The sequence below is a fragment of the Terrapene carolina genome, unplaced genomic scaffold (genome assembly GCF_002925995.2).
Source record: "Terrapene carolina triunguis isolate 2854851 unplaced genomic scaffold, T_m_triunguis-2.0 Scaffold88, whole genome shotgun sequence".
In the NCBI taxonomy this organism is placed as follows: Eukaryota; Metazoa; Chordata; order Testudines; family Emydidae; genus Terrapene; species Terrapene triunguis.
The window spans coordinates 19,106,908-19,127,488 of NW_020664439.1; the positions used below are offsets into that span (position 1 = coordinate 19,106,908).

General features: G+C 40.4%; 1 protein-coding gene across 3 annotated transcripts in view; it reads left to right on the top strand.

The window, feature by feature from the left end:
• The window catches only part of PLS1 (plastin 1), a 75,897-nt gene that overhangs the window by 48,284 nt on the left and 7,032 nt on the right, over positions 1-20,581 (top strand). For all 3 annotated transcript variants that reach the window (XM_026650187.2, XM_026650188.2, XM_026650189.2), the window contains 7 exons: positions 279-444; positions 1,165-1,307; positions 3,364-3,459; positions 8,187-8,382; positions 15,575-15,653; positions 17,666-17,780; positions 19,171-19,304. In XM_026650187.2, the coding sequence (XP_026505972.1) occupies positions 279-444; positions 1,165-1,307; positions 3,364-3,459; positions 8,187-8,382; positions 15,575-15,653; positions 17,666-17,780; positions 19,171-19,304 (929 nt within the window). The remainder of the gene's footprint in view (positions 1-278; positions 445-1,164; positions 1,308-3,363; positions 3,460-8,186; positions 8,383-15,574; positions 15,654-17,665; positions 17,781-19,170; positions 19,305-20,581) is intronic.

Sequence of the window (20,581 nt, forward strand, 5' to 3'; positions counted from 1 at the left end):
GCTGATCGGGAGGTGCTGATTGGCGGGGCTGCTGGTGGGTGGGAGGCGCTGGGAGCAGGATGGGGGAGCTGATGGGGGTTGCTGACGTATTACTGTGGCTCTTTGGCAGTGTACATTGGTAAATTCTGGCTCCTTCTCAGGCTCAGGTTGGCCACCCCTGGTCTAATGCATTGGTTTATGTAACTTTAGAAACTCACAAAAGAAACAAAGGTGGTGACTGCTGTTTTAAAACTAACAAACTGACTGGCTAATTTAGTTAATGTTGATGTTTTAATTAGGAAAACCTAAATCTTGCCCTGAATTCTGCATCAGCTATTGGCTGTACAGTGGTCAACATTGGATCACAAGATCTAAAGGAAGGAAAACCACACTTGGTATTAGGTCTCTTGTGGCAGATCATTAAAGTTGGTCTTTTTGCTGATATTGAGATCTCCAGAAATGAAGGTAAGAGAGGAAGTAATGTCAGGTGTTCTCTCTCTTTCTCTCTCTCTCTCTCATCTCAAAGCAACTTTTCAGAAATCGGGAGCAATTCAGCATCACCTTTCATTCCTGTCCAGGACTTGTTCTTCCATTAAGCCCAGCCCTGCCATGTCCCTAGTATGAAGTCCTGCCGTCTGATTGGTGGTTGGTCCCCGGTCTGACTGACCTTTGTTGTGTTTGCATTATTTTCTTGGGCATCCTGTCATCTGTTTGTGTTCTGCAATGCCCCACCATCATAATCTTTTAGACTACAGCCAGTCCTGTATCCTGAATTCACATTATGTTCTCCTTCTAAATTCTTCATTTGTCTTAAAATCATTCCACTTTACACTGGCCATCTTTCAAAGAACTCTTATCTCTACTGCCTCTAGCTTTCTGGTGTCTATTTAATTTAATGCAGCTGTTTTCAGACAACAGAATTACTGTTAGTACACTGGTTTGATACTCTCACTTTATGACTGTAATGTTTTTATCAATACATAATTTCGACAATTTCTGTGTGGCACTTGTGGCTAAGGCACATCTTTTAACCTCATCCTTGATGGAACCGTTGGCATTGGCTTCCTAGGTACACATAGAAGTATACTTATTTTGGTGTCAGGTGCGATAAAGTATACAATCTGGGATTAAATGTTTTGTGACCATGATAGCAATAATTCAGCTTTTTTTCACATTTGCTTTTAGCTCTTATTGCTCTGCTAAATGAAGGGGAAGAACTAGAGCAGCTACTGAAACTTTCCCCAGAAGAGCTCTTGCTACGTTGGGTGAACTATCATCTGGCCAATGCAGGATGGCAGAAAATCAACAACTTCAGTGAAGACATTAAGGTATATACTTGTCACTCTAGTAAGTGAATACAGTCGTGCCAAAATGTCACATTTTTAGAAACAAAAGATTGAGACCAGAATTAGTGATCTCCTTTTTATAGGTACATAGTCACCAAATGTCTCCTAGCACAGCACATTCTTTTGACCACACATGATTATACTGTTTAGTTGCTGATGCTGTGTATCAACTAAGGATATGCAACCCAAACCAAGCACTTTCCACATAGCGTAAATAGCAGCCCTTATTCAGGAATTTAAAAATTCCAAATTGTAATTAGAACCATTTGGGATGAATTGTACACTCCCACCCACAACTTTACACCTTGCTCTTTAACCCTTCCCATGAGGCATAGGCGCCGACTCCGTGGGTGTTCTGGGGCTGGAGCACCCACGGGGAAAAATTGGTGTGTGCTTAGCACCCACTGGCAGCTCCCTGCCCCGCCCCCCCACCCCAGTTCACCTCCGCTTCCGCTCTGGCTCCGCCTCCTCCCCTGGGTGTACCACGTGCACGCTTTTTCCCCCTGGCTCCCAGCGCTTGCGCCACGATACAGCTGATTTGCATGGCAAGTGCTGGAAGGGAGGGGGAGGAGGGGGAACACACCGCACTTGGGGAAGAGGCGGCGCCGGGGCGGGGATTTGGGGAAGGGGTCCAATAGGGGCAGGGAAAGGGTGGAGTTGGGGCGGGTCAGGGGCGGAGGGGCGCGAGCACCCACCGGCACCGGGGAAAGTTGGTGCCTATGCTATGAGGCCTCACTTACCTTTGTTATCTTGTGGGGAGGAGAATGTGGCTTTCAGCCATCACCTGGCTCATCTGTAACAATAGGTGATTGTCCCTCCGCCACAGCTAGGGATGTCAAGAGACCACTCCCAAAGAAGACACATCTGGTGGGCCTTTTGGCCCCACTATCCAAGGAAAATCCCTCCCAGTTATGGTCCCAACCAATCCTGCAACAAAGGAGGCATACTAGTGCCTTGCTGCTGATTCAATTCACTGACTTCATGGGGCTGAAACACGCTCTGGCTCCACTGTGGAAGCTGGTAGATGTATCCTTCTCCTTTGTCTAGTATCAGCCATGCAGTATAATGTGTGCTCAATGATGCATTAAGTCCAATAAGAGACAGCAGCACTTTTAAAATTAAAAGTGAAGGGGCAGTGTTCCCTGTGGGTAATAAGTGAGGGGACTCTATGGACATCTTCCCTCCACTAATTTCAGAATAACCATTAAAGATAATTATGTAGCTGTCTCTGTATTCTTTATGAAATACTGAGGAAGAGACTATTTACAAAGAAAATAAACAACTAGCTTTCTTTTAATGGACAAGTGCAAATCTAATCAAAATGTCCTTTAATATACAGGACAAGTATTAAACATTTTTAATATTTGCTGCTGTTATCAGAAGGACAGGTTTATCCCTCTGTCTTTTTAGTTTTTAAGGGAACAGGGAATGCAAAAACATGTATTGAACATTGCATCTAATAAATATAATGAATGATAAAACAAATAATAGACTCCCTTTAACTGGGGCATCTTGGTCCACAATCTATTGTCCAAGTTAATTGGCCTATTAAGAGAAGAGGACATTTTAAAAAAATCAAACTGTTTGAAAAGACTTATAATTAACTAAAATATTGTACTGGCTCATAAATATTAGATCCACATCATTTCATTTTTATTTTCTTTTTATGAAAACTTTATTTAGTAACTTTTGTATCAAAAGACTGGAGCTAGAATTTCACTCCTATTTAACACCTGCCTTAAATATCTTATAACTCTTAGAACTGGCTAGTACATTCCCAATAAGAAGAATTTATTCTGTCATGATTAAACAGCAGTCATTCCTATTCACTATGTCATTTGACTAAACTGTGAAATGTCTCAGTGAAATGGCCTTTTTGATTAAGTAGATCTTGACTAAGGGCTTGATCCAAAATCCATTGAAATCAGTGCAAGTCATATTGATTTCAATGATCTTTGCATCAGAGCCTGCGTGCAGTATACTATATTCAGAGGAGTAAATATTTGCTTATTCCCTACTATTGTATTGTTTGTTTTAGGATTCAAGAGCCTACTACCACCTGCTGAATCAGATGGCACCCAAAGGAGACAAAGATGATGAAATTCCCATTAACATTGACCTTTCAGGGTTTAATGTAAGTATCCTGAGGGTCAAAAAGATACCTATGTCTATTTAACAGAGACCCCATCTTCATATCCAGGGACTTGGTTACATGCAGAATACAGTTCCATTTTGTAGTGCAGACAGGAGCATAACCAGATTCCTGCACCATGGAAAAGCTTTGAACTCTGCAGAACTAGTACAGTTTCAGGATACTGTTGAAACATGATTAGGTGCCTGTCACAGTTTCCAGGGGAACTGTATCTGTATTTCCCCCTGCCCCCATGGTCCATTTAGTGCCCAGTTATATCTCAGGTCTCCAGCCATCACCTGTGTCTGAGCAGGGACCTTGTCCCATTCTTTCTGACCAGTGGATTTTAAGGCTGCACAGCTCTCTGCCTTACACTGTGATATCCCCAGTAAGCCAGTCTGCCTAAAGGCCAGTGCCTGTGCTTTGGTTTCTCTCTGAGGTCTATGAATAGTGTATCGCAAGCAGTTACCAGTTACCACACAGCAATTTCTAAGCAAGCATCTTTATTCTTAAGGAAAAACATCACAGAGAAAATATAATAAAACCATAAATAGATTTAAACACACACTAAACTTACCAGGAGTCACCAGTCTTATGGGGGTCTAGTTACCAAAAGTCTTTCCAACCCTTCTGCAAGGTTGGGGTTCCCCGTGGACAGAAGGTCCTGTCCATTTCCTGAATCAGAAAGAAGGCCCTAGCGTGGGTCAGTTTAAACCCAGCCTTTTTATATCAAAAGCCCTTTCTTTGTCTGTTGGCCTCTGGAAAACTTACTGTGACCCAGTATATGCAAGTCTAAACCAAAAGTGGTAACTCTCTGGAGGTATTTACAACCTAAGTAATTCACCTTAATCACTCCTATGACACTTTTTGGGGTTAAATGAGGCTGTCTGTGGGAATTTCTACCACCTGCACACAGAATGAAGAAGGAGCTTTGTCTGTGCCAACCACGGGAAAAGCTCCCCAATTACTGGCTGCTGGCAACACAAGCGCGCCACTCCTGCTCTTTCCCAATACAGGCTAACAATTTACACACTTTGTTACACTCGAGCGTCCCATCCCTTATGTGCTGGGCACCAGCAATGTACATCAAATCTGCTGCCTCCGTGGAAGCAGTGCACCCCAGTTCACTGGTTTCACCTCAGTTCAACAGCCTCTTTAGCACAAGGCACTTAGATGTGTCCATAGTAAAACCAAACTGAAGTTTATTTAACAGAGCTTGAGATACAGTTTCTAATAAAAGCAAATATAAGGGTTTGGAATCAGAGGGTTACATTTAAAAGAAAACCATAAAACGCAATCTGTAGCCTATTCTTCTTAATAAGTTACTTTCCTGTCTAATGAGGTATTTCTCACCCAACGATCCGTCTTTACAGCACTTGTCCAACCCAGAAAAAGCTGGGATTCACCTTTCATGAGACGCTCCCACAGGCAGAGTGTCTCCTCCAGAATGGATAACATTGTGTGCCCTTTCTTCTTCTCTTAAACAGTTCCAGTCTATTGTCTCTTAGACCTAACGGTCCCCTGTTCAGAGACTTTTATTGGAGTTCTTTTATCTTTGTAAATGCTCAAGCCTACATCTGGTCCAGACAGTAAACACGGGGCTGGCTCCATGGATGTCAATTGTTCTCAGTGCTGATTGAGTCAGCTCTGAGACTCCCCCACAAATTTCACTTCACTCAGTTTTGGAATACAATATCCTAGATGTTACATAACTCTAAAATTCTTTCCTGTACAAACATCTAACGATAACCATGACAATTAGCTAGTTCTTAGCTTTTGGTAGAGATCATGCATGACCCCCTGCGGTGAAATATTGAGAAGATTGTCAGACACAGGGGTAATGTATCTGCCTGGGCCAGAGGTGAAAGGAAGCTGGTACGGTACAGCGTACCGGTAAGAAAGTGGCCGCCAGTACACAGCTGACCATACCAGCAGGGCCGTTGATGGGGTGGGGCCAAAAGGGGCAGCTGCCCCGGGGCCTGGCGATTTAAAAGGGCCCGGGGCTCTCGGTAGCGGACGGAGCCGCTGGCCCTTTAATTCGCCGCCGCTACCCTGGGGCTCTAGCAGTGATTTAAAGGGCCCGGGGCTCCCAGCTGCTGCTGCCATTACCACCCCAGTGGCTGGAGCCCTGGGCCCTTTAAATCTCCGCCAGAGCCCCAGGCAGTGCAGGCCAGGCAATGCTGAAGGGCTGGCTGGGGGAGTCTGGCCCCAGCCCCGCCCCTTCCGCCTGAAGCCCTGCCCCTGCCCAGAGCTGCCCCCCCGACGTTGCCCAGGACCCCAGCAACCCTGCGTACCGGTAAGTCCGTTAAGTTACTTTCACCCCTGGCCTGGGCACGTCTGTGCATGTCTGTATCATGACCCCCACTGTTTCTAGTTCCTAGAGAAGCTGTGGTAACCCTCTTCCCCTCCTCCCTCCCCCTGAGTTGCATGCAATCCCTGGCCCACAGTGATACATAACCCATTCATAAACTTAATACAACATAGTCCCCAAGAGATTGCCTGGGGTTCCAATATCTGTCACAGTGCCTTCTGCCCTACAAGGTGGAACTGTGTCAGGGGAAACTGTTTTGCAATCGGGTCCCCCAAATATAGATGTCATCTTAGCATCCTATTCTGGGGTCCTATTCTCTTCCTCAGCTGAAGAATTCTAACTGGGCTGCCCAGCTTTGTTCTAAAACTCAGACTGGGAAAAAGAATGAAGACTTGTAACCTCCTGTTGTTCCTTCAAACCAGATGGCATTTAGAGGTAGGAAGGTTCCCTTCCATTCATCAGCAATGATGGAGGGTGTGGGAAACTTCAGGCCACAACCGCAAAGGGGCAGGAGTGTTCAGAACCCTTCTGTTGAGCCTTAATCCAGCTGAGAGTGAGAACATTTCTCCTCTTGAGGGGTGCTGAGTAAGGTTGGTTGAAAATTTTCCATTGCAACTGTTTTTTGACAGAAAATTGGGTTTTTGGCTAAATGAAATTTTTCATGAAAACTTTGTTTTCTGAACATTTTAATTTTTTGTCAAAAAATAAATACCACAACCCTGCAATATTTTGGCTGAAAACCAAAATGTTTCTGTTTTCTGCTGAAAAATTTCAATATTGATATTTCTACCAAAAATTTGAATTTTTTCTATGCCTCCCCGCCTATATTTTGACCAGCTCTATTGCTGAGTACAATGGGCTTACTCCAATACCAGGGTTATACTGACTCCTCTCAGAAAATGACAAGCTGACCTAGAGTTCTGAGTTGCTGAATATAGAAAGTGGGATTTCATTATTTATTGTTATCAGGCTGGCCTGGGGCTCCTTCGGGGATAACAGGGTGTCAGCTGTCAAAATACTCCTTAGTATTTTTAGTAAATTGTCCTGGTAAATGCTGCATCTTATGAAAGCCATAAACGTATTGATCACTTATCTCCTTGCTGCTGCTAGAATTACAATAGCAAGGTGGTTTTGAGGAAGAGTGACTCCCCTAGAACTACTGATTTGTATCAAAAAGCGTGGGGAATTCTAGTACCAGAAAAATAAATTAATCATGCCAGAATACCTCAAGGGAGAAGGGAAAAAGGTAACTATTTAGAAATCTGGTGAAACTTTTTTGAAGTTTGCTGGAAAAGGGTCATCACCCACCACCAAACCTGACAGTTTGAGAACTTTTTTGAATACTAAGGAAGGGAGAAATCCTTTCAACAACAGTGAATGTTGAACTAAAAATTAAGATATTAAACTAATGATAACAGATATGAGGGAAAAGGAGAAAAGTTTAATATCACATAGAGTTTTGGTAATATAACTAATAAACAGGTTACATGTTTAAATGTAAGAAAACCAGAATTTTGGACATAAATTATGAAATTATGAAAGACTTTAGCAAACCCTACCAACTGACAAGCCAGAAAAGGAAGATAAATAGTAGAAAAGCATCAGCCACAATATGTGATCAATACCACAAAGTTGAAGAGAGTGACTGGTAGCAGTTCTCATAAGTACAGCTATAGGGACTTCCATAGACCAATTTGTAATTGTTTATATATTAAGTTTATCTCTATTTAAGTTGTAAAACAAGTTTTATAAGATTTCTATTAAAAGAATGAATCCATTAATAAAATAATAAGAATAAAAATCAGCTACAGAGTGACATAAAAATACACAGCACTTTTTTATAGGAGATCTCTTCCTCAAGCTACTCCTGTGCCAAAGCTCTACGATGGAGAGACCTGTTTTTTCTTTTGGATTTTGGGTGGCAGCCATGGCTTTCCAGAGTCTTGCCCAGCCTACATGGCCATGGATATTTATTGGCTGTGATCTGAGCAGAAGATGAGCAGTGACTATTGGGACTATATGTACATCTACATGCTGCATATGATGTGGGTTGGGTAGACCTACTTCTTCTAGGTAAATGAATAATGCAAATAAACAAAAACCCCTTCTACAAGTTACACAAACTGCTCACTAATTGATGACATGATTTTTGATTGTCAGATTAGGTTCACTAACTATGGCAATTAAGAGGATTCAACAAGTGTTTAATTATGTTCTAGAAGAAAAAAGGATGTCACCTTCTGAAAAAGGTCCAAACAATACCTTCGTTCTGAACAAGGTCTACATCCGTATATTATATTCTGGGCCTAATCTTTAATTATGATGCAATTAAGATGAGAATCCAGAGAAACAAAAAAGAACCAGAAAAGTCAAAGTTCATTAAAAATGTTTTTTGTTTTTTTTTTACTTTCTTTTCTAGGAGAAAAATGACTTGAAGAGGGCTGAATATATGCTTCAGCAGGCAGACAAACTGGGCTGCAGACAGTTTGTCACTCCAGCTGATGTAGTTGCAGGCAACCCTAAACTTAACTTGGCTTTTGTTGCAAATCTCTTTAACACATACCCAGCCCTGCACAAGCCTGACAGTTCCATGTATGATCTCAATTTACTAGAAGGTGAGCTCTTTCAACCTATACTAGCGGTGAGCAGAGAAATAAGAGCATTAGAGAGTGGGTATAACACATAAAAATTAGGTCTTCTGACTTATAAAACCGCATTCTGTCTCTATGTGATTGTGCCTATGTAAACACTAATATATAAAACTACAATTAGTTTTTCAAATATTAGCTTGTTGTAGGAACCTCCCTCATTCCAGATATCAGAATGTGGGTTTTCCCTCACGGATGTTGGCTCTGACAAAAGGCCGATTGAAGGTTGGTCTACACTATTAAATGTTTCTAGGATAGCTATGTTGGTTGGGAGTGTGAAACAGTCCCACACCCCAGCCAATTTAGCTATGCCAGCAGCTCCTCTGTCGCAGCTGCAACAATTCTGACAGACGAATGCTTGTGTCAGCATAGTTAATGTCATTCGGGGAGGTAGTGTAGCTATGCCAGCAAACTCCTTTTGTCAGCATATGCCACCTTTCCATTAGGCGCTGTTGCTGATATTGCTATACCGGCATAATTATAGCAGCAAAGGCTCTGTATTGTAGATAAATCCTGATTCCTGAATAACCTTCTACCACTTCATTTGCTGAGCACAAAATTCCCCCCCATGAGCTCCTTAGGATCCCCCCCTCATCAGATTACCATGAGCATGATGTTTATACTCTGGTTGGGAAGGAGGGCATGTGGCTTCCTCCATAGTTTATGGCAATACCACTACCTGGGTTGCATGCCAAGAAGCGCTTGGTATCTTGGTGTTGTACTGCACTCTCAGGGTTTTTTATACGAACATTTCATTGCACATTATCTGGACTTTCTTTTAGGAACAGGGTAATAGATGTAGCAGAACTGCACTATTCTCTTAAAAGGGTAGAGTAAAGACAGGCATATTCTAAAATTCTTGTCCTAGTATCCCTTCACATGACAAACAGAATTCCATTTAATTTTCCAGCACTTTTAAACACAAAGAGCCAAGAACTGCTATTAAAAGTCCATTGGAGATGGTTGCTTGTACCCAAGAGCAAAATAAGGCCTAAAGTCATGGGCGGTGGGTATAATAGGCCATGAGAGGTGCAACCAGTAGGCAACTTCCTAATTTCTGAGGTTAATATGTGTATATTAAATGGCCCAAAGCTACAGAGTTCAGATCCAGACCCATAGAGTGAGGATGTCAAGATCTGTAGTTTTGATTTCATACATTATATATTGATAGGTGTCAACTGAGAAATTTGGGGCTGGATTTGTATCCATACTTCCCCAAAGTTTGGGGATGCGTGAATTCAGGTCCATCTCTAACATTAGTATTGTATATAATTACACCTCTACCCGATGTAACGCGACCCGATATAACATGAATTCAGATATAACGCGGTAAAGCAGCGCTCCGGGGGGAGGGGAGGCTGCGCGCTCCAGCGGATCAAAGCAAGTTCGATATAACGCGGTTTCACCTATAACGCAGTAAGATTTTTTGGCTCTCGAGGACAGCGTTATATTGGGATAGAGGTGTATATACAAAAATAGCAAAACTATTTGCTGAGAGCAGAGGAACACTAAGGGCTGGTCTACACCCAGCCGCTAGTTCGGCGGCTGGGGATCGAAGTTCCGGGTTCGACTTATCGCGTCTGGTCTGGACGCGATAAGTCGAACCAGGAAGTGCTCGCCGTCGACTGCGGTACTCCAGCTCGGCGAGAGGAGTACCGCGGAGTCGACGGGGAGCCTGCCTGCCGCGTGTGGACCGCGTCTGAACCGCGGTAAGTTCGAACTAAGGTATGTCGAATTCAGCTACGTTATTAACGTAGCTGAATTTGCGTACCTTAGTTCGAATTGGGGGGTTAGTGTGGACCAGGCCTAAGGCTCGAGAATACTGAATTCTATTCCTGGTTCTGAAGGGGAGTGCATTCTAGTGGTTACAGACCCTACTGCCCTATCTCCTCCAGCCTGCCCCTCCTATCCCTCTCTCTGCTCCTGTTTTCCCACAACCAGTTCCTGTTCCTTTCTGCTCCCATCGTGCCTAGCCTGTCCCTGACCCTCATTTCTTCTATCTCCCACAACCTGGATTTTTCAGTCTGCCCCTGTCTCCAGCTGCCTCTCTGTGTTTCTCCTCACTTCCCACCCTCTGCATTCCGGCAAGTCAGGTTGCTGCTTTCTTCTCCTCCAGGCTGTCTGGCGGGCAACCGTGGGGGCACTGAGAGCATAAGATGTACAATCTCCCTCTTCTCAGTTTTAGTGTCTGGCACCACAGCTATCCTTGACACCCAGAAGGAACATTTGCAGGAAAAGTCCTATTCTTTCCCTCAAGACTTGGGATGCAGCATGCTTAGTCATTCCACGAGGAAGGCACATGCTCAGTACAGTTGGCATGTAGGAACTTTGTAGGGATGGAATATACTCAGTGCAGTCAGAATCTTCAGAGAAATGCTGCCAAACTTTAACAAACCTCTAATGAGTTGCAGTTTTCAGAGGCTCAAAACTTGGCCAAATTCAGGTGGATTTTCACATGGATGGCAAAAGGCACATCCCTTATGCTAATGTAACACCTCTGCCAAATTTCAAGTCTCTGTACCAAAGCATGGAGATGTTAGAGCTTCTGTCACTGAAATGGTTTGTATCAACTTTTTTAACATGGACAAACAACATTTTTTTTCTCTAACGTCATTCTCAGAAATAGTTGAATCATTTTGCTGAAACTTTACAAAAATATTTAGACCAAGCCAGAGATCTGGCATGGAAAATTTCAGCCTTACCAGTTAAAATTTGGAAAAATTATAAGTAACTGAATACAGGGTCTTGTAATGTAAAGTGTCAGGCAACTTTAACTCACAACTCTATAATACCCATTTTAGAGATGAGGAGAATCCTAATACTGTTATCTATATCGTGGCACTGATACAACTCTCTCTTCTTCTCCCCTATCTATAATATAACTGTGCAGTCACATAAATTTGCATAATCAAAATAAATATATTTCAGACAGAAGGCGTTACTGGTAGTGTTTTGTTCTGCTCTTCATTTCCCCTTGAGTACTGTAGTATGAGCAGCATTTACACCAGTATTGTTTTTCCCCCGGTGTTGTTATATAAAAGATAAAACATTCATTTCTTTATAGTTTTGTCATCGATGGCTGTCATAATCTGACTCATAATTTATAACACTTTCCTATTTTGCCTCATGAAATGCAGATTTGACCCCTCCTAATGTAGGTACTGTATTTAGTACTTTTCTATACTCCGTAAATGTATTTGTCCTGAAATCTTTTTGATTTTTCTATTACTATAACCACTTCTGTCCTTTTCTCCTGGTTGGTTTTGCATTGTTCTTACACTGCTATCTTTGTTTTAATATGCCGTCACAATCATGAAAAACACAGATATAACATAATGCATTTATAACATGGGGGCAAGACTTCCTCAATTCAATACAAATGCCATCTAGCTTCTTTCAGTGGAATTACCCACACAATTCTCTTGAATTACCCACACAGTGGGAGTGGGACCCTTCCAAGATCCAGGATCTAATGCCTAGGAAAAGTTGGCTGGAGGGTAGTTGAAACTTTAACTATACACCTACAGGAAAGGCTTCACTTTCCTGCTTTAAATTCTTCCCCTTCCTACTAGTGATTATTTCCCCATGAAAGAGCAGAGTGTAGTCATCCCTGTCCTTTCCTGTCTTGTTTGAGTTTAAGTTAATGAAAGCTGGCTGAGCATTAATTCTGTCCTCCTTTCCATGTATTGGATAATGCTTAATCTCTGTGGTGATCTGCATGTATAGGGACAAAGGACAGGCCCTTTCAAGGTGCTCTTCTTCCCATATAAAACTGCAGAGAAGAAAAGCACTGACCCCCATAGTTGCATGACCTTTATTGGGCTACTGCTTTTTTGCATTGTGCCCTCTGGGAGTGGGATCTGTCAGGAAAGTAAAACAACTGGGGGCAGGGCTTCCATTTCTCATAGAAGGCTGAGTCCTAGAAATCTCTGTCCAATGAAACATCGCCCATCCATGTTCCCCCCAGTATGCTTTTTGTCTCCGCTGTGGTGTCACTGCCTGGCCAACTGGCAGCTCATACTCCTTCCATGGGCTGTTAAAGCCACAGAGGGGAAATTATTTCTACTCAGAGCAATAGTAACTTATGTAGCAAATTTCACCAAAAGTTCTGCTGCGCTGAGAGAGAACTGTACCATGCTAAATAGCTATTCCTTGGACACCTATGACCATCTTCTTGGCTACTTCTCACTCAGCTGCCTAGTACAGTGGTGTCAGAGAGGAGAGAAGTGGCTGTGTGATATGAGGGAAGCTATCTCATAACTATCTTTCTCCTCTGGATGGCTCCATGCCCCATTTCTGTGGGTTTTCCATTATTTGACTTTCTTTTGCACCATGTAGCAGAATATATGACCGCACAGTTGTTCACAAGATATTTTTTGAACAAGAAAATGGAAAAATGGCTGGTCAGTTTTCAGCCATCTGGAAAACTTAAGAATTCTTATGTGGATCATAAAGGATCTTTTTTAGAGTGGCATATTAAAGATAGTGAGCTATTTTTAGTTCCTGAATTCCTACTAGTCAGAACTGCACTTTTCAACTTGCACGCTATTGCTCCTATTTGTCTAGTTTGGATTCTTTTGGCAGTGTTCAGCATGCGCTTTAAGATTCTCAGTGTGAGTGGAGTTGCTCAATATTTCCTTTAGTATCTATGTTTCCTTAGTATGTTTTCCTGGAAGCATTTGGCTTTTGTCTTGGGAATGGACCAATGTCCTACATTTCAGTCAGGGATTGATTTTTAGTTACCCCAAACTAACTAAGATCGATAGGTCTTAAAATCTCCACTAATCCAAAAAGGGATTTAGGTCCAGAATATATCATTTCTATTCTCCTTAAATTAGTACTTGTCAGCTTGCCAGAAGCTGGGAGTGGATGACAGTTGGTGGACTACTTGATGATTGCCTGTTTTGTTCATTCCCTGTGAAGCACCTGGCATTGGCCACTGTCGGAAGACAGGATACTGGGCTAGATGGACCATTGGTCTGACTCAGTATGGCCGTTCTTATGTTCTTAATATATAGTCTTTCTAGTTTTGAGTATTTTTAACAGAAAAATATTGGAAAGTTTTAAATAAATATCCTGTTGTACAATCAAATTGTTTAGGCCTAATCTGGCAACTTTTTGGCATCCTTTAGCCTCCCACCTAGTCCTTCAACTATGAAATTGACAAGAAATGATGACAGAAATGCAGGGAGTGGGTTGAGTGTTAAAATAGTTTCCATTTTGTTTTGTTTTAACACACATTTATCAATAAATGCTTCTTCTTTTTTTGGGTAGGTTTTTATTAGTAAACATCAGTTTGAAAGTGAAACCAGGAATACTGAATTACACATGACTGAAAGACCCCAAAACTTAAAAAATCTGCTATAGAATGAAAGTCTTGTAAGTTTCCAATGTGCCTAAAATTAATCCCAATACTAATTACAATTAGAGTGGGTTGGAACATTTTTGACTAAAGGTAGTTTGTCGGAATACATTGTATCATTGAAGCTGATACATTTTACAGAGATGTATCATTTCTGACAACATTTTAATTGACAGGTTTCTGAGATCCGGGGCTCTCTTGCCACTGCTGACTGGAGAGACACCTGAATAAAAAAACTGACCTTTTTAATCTGATGATGGTCATTTTGACACAATTCCATTTTGCAAAAACCTTTGAAAGGTGTTGATTTTGTTCCAATGGAGAATGAAAACAAATTTCAAAACCTCAAAAGTTGTTGCAAAATGGAATTGTCCTCCGTCCAGCTCTAATTACAAGACCAAATGAGATTCTTCTGCTATTGTTTAACCTAGTTTGAACAAACTCAGTAACATTAACTATTAAGAAACAAACAAAATGTAAATCAAAGCTTCGTTCAGATGCTGCTGCATTCAAGTTCTGTGACTATCACTCTTCCACTGTTTCAGGATAGTTCATCTCTCTTAAATAAAAACATCCCTGAGCGGGGAGAAAAAGCTGTAACTTGTGTACTGTGGATCATCATCCTAATAGAATAATAAGTATTTTCCAGGCACACATTTTCATCTTAAGTGTTTCTTATTGTTATTTCTTAAATGTGCTATTTATTGAAAAGCAAATGGCATGTACTGTATTATATCATAAATAGTGTAACACAGATGTTTAATGAAAAGGTACACAAGGAAAAGTATTGTAATACCAGGTACTTCCTGGTCAATAAAAAGGATGAGTGAGAGAGGAAGTTGGGAAATAAGAGTGCACATGGGAAGCGTAGCTCCACAAGTAGTAGGGAAAAACCAGTAGCCTGGCAAATCATTCTGTCAGAGTGGGAAAGCAGCCTTATTGATGACTAGGTACTAGTCATCAAGGTAAATAAGGACAATTCAAATCTGTGGAAAGCGCAGATTTGTTTTTCCACAGAATTTTCTGGATTCCCCAGAAGCAAAGTTGCCATTTAAAACTTCAAGAAGCATCTAGCCCTCTTGGTTGGGAAGACATCTTAACCAATGCAATGCTGTCATATTGAGTCTGCAGCCATGCAAACTGAAAAACTGAGGTCTATTGCACTGGAAAAGTCTCTCAAGGGAAAAGATCATGTCCCCAGTGCTTTGAGCTCCTGCTGGGGAAGTACTGTATGTAGAAGCAGAAAATACTGGGGTTCTCTGGAGAGAGGACAGAAGTTGTACTGTCTTTAAGAGATTAAGATACCATGACAATAGGTGCTCTAGAAATACCTTTGACAGACAGATGCCACATAAAACAGATTTAAACATGCTGTTTATCACAGTATCAATCAAACTAGCTTCTAGTGGATTTCACTTGATCATTAACATTGCTATTACTCCTCAGCACTTGCTCCACAATACAAATCTTAAATGTCTAAAATACAAACCAATAATATGTCCGATATTGTATTGTATGGAAAAACATTTTTATAGAAAATATATTCCCCAAGTCTTCCCTGTGATATGTCTGGCCTTGTGCCCAGAATCCGGAGATCTTGAGTGTGTCAGGACTTTCTCCATCCCTTGGCCAATAGAGATTACTCCTATAGAAAAGGTACACATATTTTCAAGAAAAAAACTAGCACAGGAACTATTCAGAATAACTTTTGGTGGTGTATGCGTATAAATGATTTAAACCTGGCCTTTTAAAACATCTTCTTCAAGTCATTAATATGGATTACATCTATTGCTATAGGAGAAAGTAAGGAAGAGAGGACATTCCGGAACTGGATGAATTCTCTGGGTGTAAGCCCATATATTAACCACTTGTACAGGTAAAACTTTGAATTCTGATTTTTATTTAGTTATTTATTTAGTCATTAGCTCTTTTAGATGCAATTAAATAGACATTTATGTCTCACTGGAAAACCCCACAAAAACAATATCCAGGAAGTGAAGCTGCATTTCCAACAGAACTATAAATAATAGAAAACAGCATTACTTAATATTTTTTTAAAAAGCAAAAATCAAGTAGTGAGCCTATTGCAGTAAGTTTGCAAGTAGAGCACTGGCTAGTCTAAAACATTTGGTTTGGGTGTTACCTAGAACCTGATATGGAATGTCAGGAATTAAGATAAGATAAGTGTTAATTGTTCGAGAGAAAAGGATTTCATAATATACAGCAAGTAAAACATGTTATGAGAATTAGTGTTAACTATTAAATGATAAGAGTAAATGTCAGATATGTCAGGAAATTTACATCCAACTCTGACACTTTTCTCTGGTCCCATAGCATAAGCAGTTGTTGTGGGGTGGATGACTACACTATGACATGATGATTAAAAGAGTTGTTGTTTCCAGCACCTCAGATCTTCCATTACTGTTACCACCAGTGGATCTGTATTGGTAGTAGCTCCAGGAGGAAGTCTTGGGCAAAAAGTCTACCCTGTACAAACCCTTTGTGTGCCTCCATTTATTCATCTGTAAAAAGGATATAATAATATTTAAACTATCTCAAAAGGATTTTGGTGAGACTTACGGTTTATAAAAGACTTTTGAGATCCTTGGATGAAAGAAACTAGAAAGTACAAAATATTATTCATTGTTTCAGTAAGTGATGTAGGCAATTAAGATAATTTCTGAACTAACCGGGAAAATATAGATACTGATATAGTAGACTGGGAGGAGTTGCAGGTGGTGTGATCATGGTAGGCTCACAGGGCTAACCTCCACTCATTTCACAGTAATATCTGCAAGCTAACTAGAAAGGTATTGCTGGCTTCCTTCAAATAGTTAAGATCTGCTTGTACTTTTTCATACTCTGTTGCATCCAAGCTGATTTGCTAAACCTTCACATTCACCTAAAAAGAACCAAATCTTGGAAGGTACACTTAACACTGACAAGGATTTCCTCCCTCTGCTATGTCTCACAAAGACTAACTATAGCAAACATTTTTATATTTATTCTATTACTAGTTTAAATTAGTTTAAATAGGAACTTTTGTACTCAGGGAATCTTCAAATATATAGGGGGTTAAAAAAATTAAATCCACTTACTTTTCTGACATTTCTCATCATTTTTGAAATTGTGCTGCGCAGGGAGTTAGTTCATATCCAAGCAAATTGAAAATGTAATATAGCGAGCAACAATGATGTGTATATGTTTAAATGTTGTTGGTAAAACCAGATTCCATGTGTTCATGCTACTAGGATTCATTGGGCCATTTTGTTTTATAACTCATATAAAGTGAGGTTGTCTATAGTATAGATTGTTTTAAAATGGACAATAACAACTAATGACTAATTTCCAAATGTAGGTCTGTTTAAAAAAATAGGAATGCTACTTATAATGGGGAAAATAATAGTTTTCTTAACTCTCTTCTTACTCAAAGACTATTTTTGCTTAATCTTTCTAACTATGTTCACCTATGGACAGAAACCAAGCATGGAGAATTTCAGCCTTGAATGTTTCAGAAAGGTCTGAACAACTCAAAATGGAGGATTTTAATGGCAACTGTTTGGCAACCTTAACTATTAGTGGTTGCTTCCCTACACCAGTTATAAATTCAATATCTAGGGACAGTCAGTGGTCCTGCCTATTCAGTGAGAGTTGTGAGAATAACAAAATTGTGAAATTAATTTAACTTATGGGAGGGATCAACCAATGGAAGGTATAAATGTGGAGAAACCTGTTCCAAGACTGGTGCAGGGTTTTGTTTTGTTTTTTTATTTATGTGAGTGGAATTTCTTTTTTGAACTCTCTCATCTGTTCATTTTCAGGGGTCTCATATTCTTGTTAATATACTTAAAAAGCACTCTCAATTGTTTTTCTGCTGCTTTGATCTAGTGACCTTGCTGATGCTTTAGTGATCTTCCAGCTGTATGAAATGATTCGTGTGCCAGTCGAATGGAACCATGTTAACAAACCTCCGTATCCTGCACTTGGTGGTAACATGAAAAAAGTCAGTAAATATTCTGTGGTGCATTCCAGTTATAAGGGACACCTACTACTGCATTGTATTGTATCATCTTGAATTGTGTGATCTTGTGTCCCTGGACTGTTAGCTCTTAGTTAAGTTGGCCATATATTTCAGTTTTACTGAGACAATCCTGCTTAAAAGTACCCCGGGGTATTTTCCCAAGGAAGAAGGAGTATTTTTGCTATATGTATCTTCTTGGTTTTTACACACATCACTTTTTGGTAGTATGAGAAGCTGGGAAAATGCATTTAATTTATGAATGCTAGTCTATGCTGTATGAGTTCTGCTCAGTGTAGTACACTTGAGTTACTTCAGAAACTAACATTTGTTCACATTAGAATCCTTGTGAAAAGTAAAAGATCATGACCTAGATATTGGATGAGCGGATTAATGTGGGGGATGTTCCCTCACAGTGCAATTTTACATCAGGCTGTATGAGTTTGTACAGGCCTTGCAAAATCTAGGGGTTCTGGTCAGTTATATGATTATGGAAACACCAAAAATGGAGACCAAGTGTATTGATTAGCTGTTATTTAAACAAGTCTGTAAAGATTTTGTATGCTAAATATAAAAAAGACTCACTCTGATTGTTTAGGATTCATATTCATAGATTTTTAAGGCAGAAACGACCATTATGATTGGAGTATGGTCAAGTGAGAACTCCTTTTTTCCACATACATTGGCAGTTTTAGATTACAACACAGGATGCATTCACTTAGATTCATTTATAACAGACACATTTCTTTTATATTTTAGAATCTCAGCATCTATAATTAGGATCTTACATTTTACAGTGAATCCCATAACCCTTCTCCAAGTTCCTACGGCTGGGTCTGTCTTTTCCTTATTTTCTCTATGATCCAGACTCAGCCTTGATGTACGCAAGTGCAACTTCATTGACTTCAGTGGAGATGCAGCAGCTTACACCAGGTGTCACTTTGACTCCATGTGCTCAGCTCTGTCAGACAGAGAATGCAAATGTAATGTTTTCATCAGGGGTGCTGGAACAATTTTTATAGTGTGGGTGCTGAGAGTCATTGAACCAAAGTGTAAACCCTGTATATAATGGAAACCCCTTCAAGCCAGGGGGTGCTGCAGCACCCCCCTCACCCCTAGTTCCAGCACCTATCGTTTTCATTCATTCAACTGGGAATGAGATTGTCACAGGAATCTTAAAAATTTGTATTTTGATCTTCAAAAATGGTGCAGCAGTATAATGACTTAAAAGTAGTTCTGAAAGAGTTAATAGACCTTACATGGTCCCCAGTCTCAGCATGGGTAACACTGGGACAAGATCGCTCAAAATATTATTAAGCCTATATGTGATATTAATATATTTTATACCGATAAAGTTTAAACATTTCATTTTTAGATTGAGAATTGTAATTATGCAGTGGAAATTGGGAAGACAAAGGCCAAATTCTCCCTGGTTGGTATTGCTGGACAGGACCTAAATGATGGCAATGCAACTCTGACCTTGGCATTGGTGTGGCAGCTGATGAGAAGGTGAGGAGTTTTTAAAATTGTTATATGCATGAAGAGCATAATGGTATCCACATAAAACCATGACAAGTTAGTCAGTTTTTTGTACCCAGACTGCAAATTTGTTCATAATCTAAGGGCTAAATTCCCCTGTCTACAGTGAAGACTGAAATATTTGGGCCTAGAAATTATAGAAATATACAGTGTGCTGCAGTGAAATACTCATTGTTGCTGTCCTCTGTATGAATTAATGCTACAGGAAGTATTAAAGAGGGACAGTAGTCCTCCCCCTGTTTAAGACTGAAACCTAGCCTTTTGTACTGTATTAACTTAAATCAAGACATATTTCATTAACACCAACTTAAAATAATAATTTTGTGGATTAAAGCAGAATCTAAATAATTTCAGTTCAAATTCTTGTTGAAGTAATTATCTTGATTTTGAAATCAAAAGTAGTAATAGAGCTTGTTTATATTCTTAACATTTTTAATTATTTCAATTCAACAGAAAAATCTTGGATTTTTGTAAATTAAGAACCACCATCAATGATGACAGGTCCAAAATTTCCCCTATCCCATAAAGTACTTATGTACTGGCTTTCTGAAAATATCATCAACACCTAGAAATAAGGCAGCAACACTGCCAACAGTCCTTGTTGGAGCTATGGCAGTTTATACCACCCAAAGATTTGTCCCGTATTATGGAACTGTGTAAAACTGCAAAAATACTGAGTGTACAACAAATAGTGAACCAACTGTGATGGGTTCCCCCAGGGGTGCCACCTGGAACTGGGGTACTACTGAGCCCTCTGACCCACCAGCCTGGGCTCTCTCTCACACTGTGCTGCTGTGACAAGCTGCAAGGCCCTCCAAGCTTGCACTTTCACCAGCATTCACACAGGTAGGGATACACCCAACTGCAGTTACATGCAGGCTTTCTAACCACCAGCCTCCCAGCCTACGACCCCAGAGCAGTACTGTCCTGCCCTGGTCAAATCTGGCTGGGTTTAATATCCAGTCTGCCTCTCCCTCAATGTGAAGAGGACCATGCACACTTGTAACCAAGCTGAGATTTCCCCCAGACACCTTAGTCAAATGCACACTGGTTTGGATTAAAACATAAAATAAATTTATTAACTACAAAAAGATAGATTTTAAGTGATTATAAGTGATAGCAAACACATCAAAGCAGATTACATAGTAAATAAACAAAAATGCAAACTGATCTTAACATACTAGATAGGTAGGATATGAATTAGCAAATTTTCACCCTGAGTGATAAACGGGCTGGCAGATTCTTAA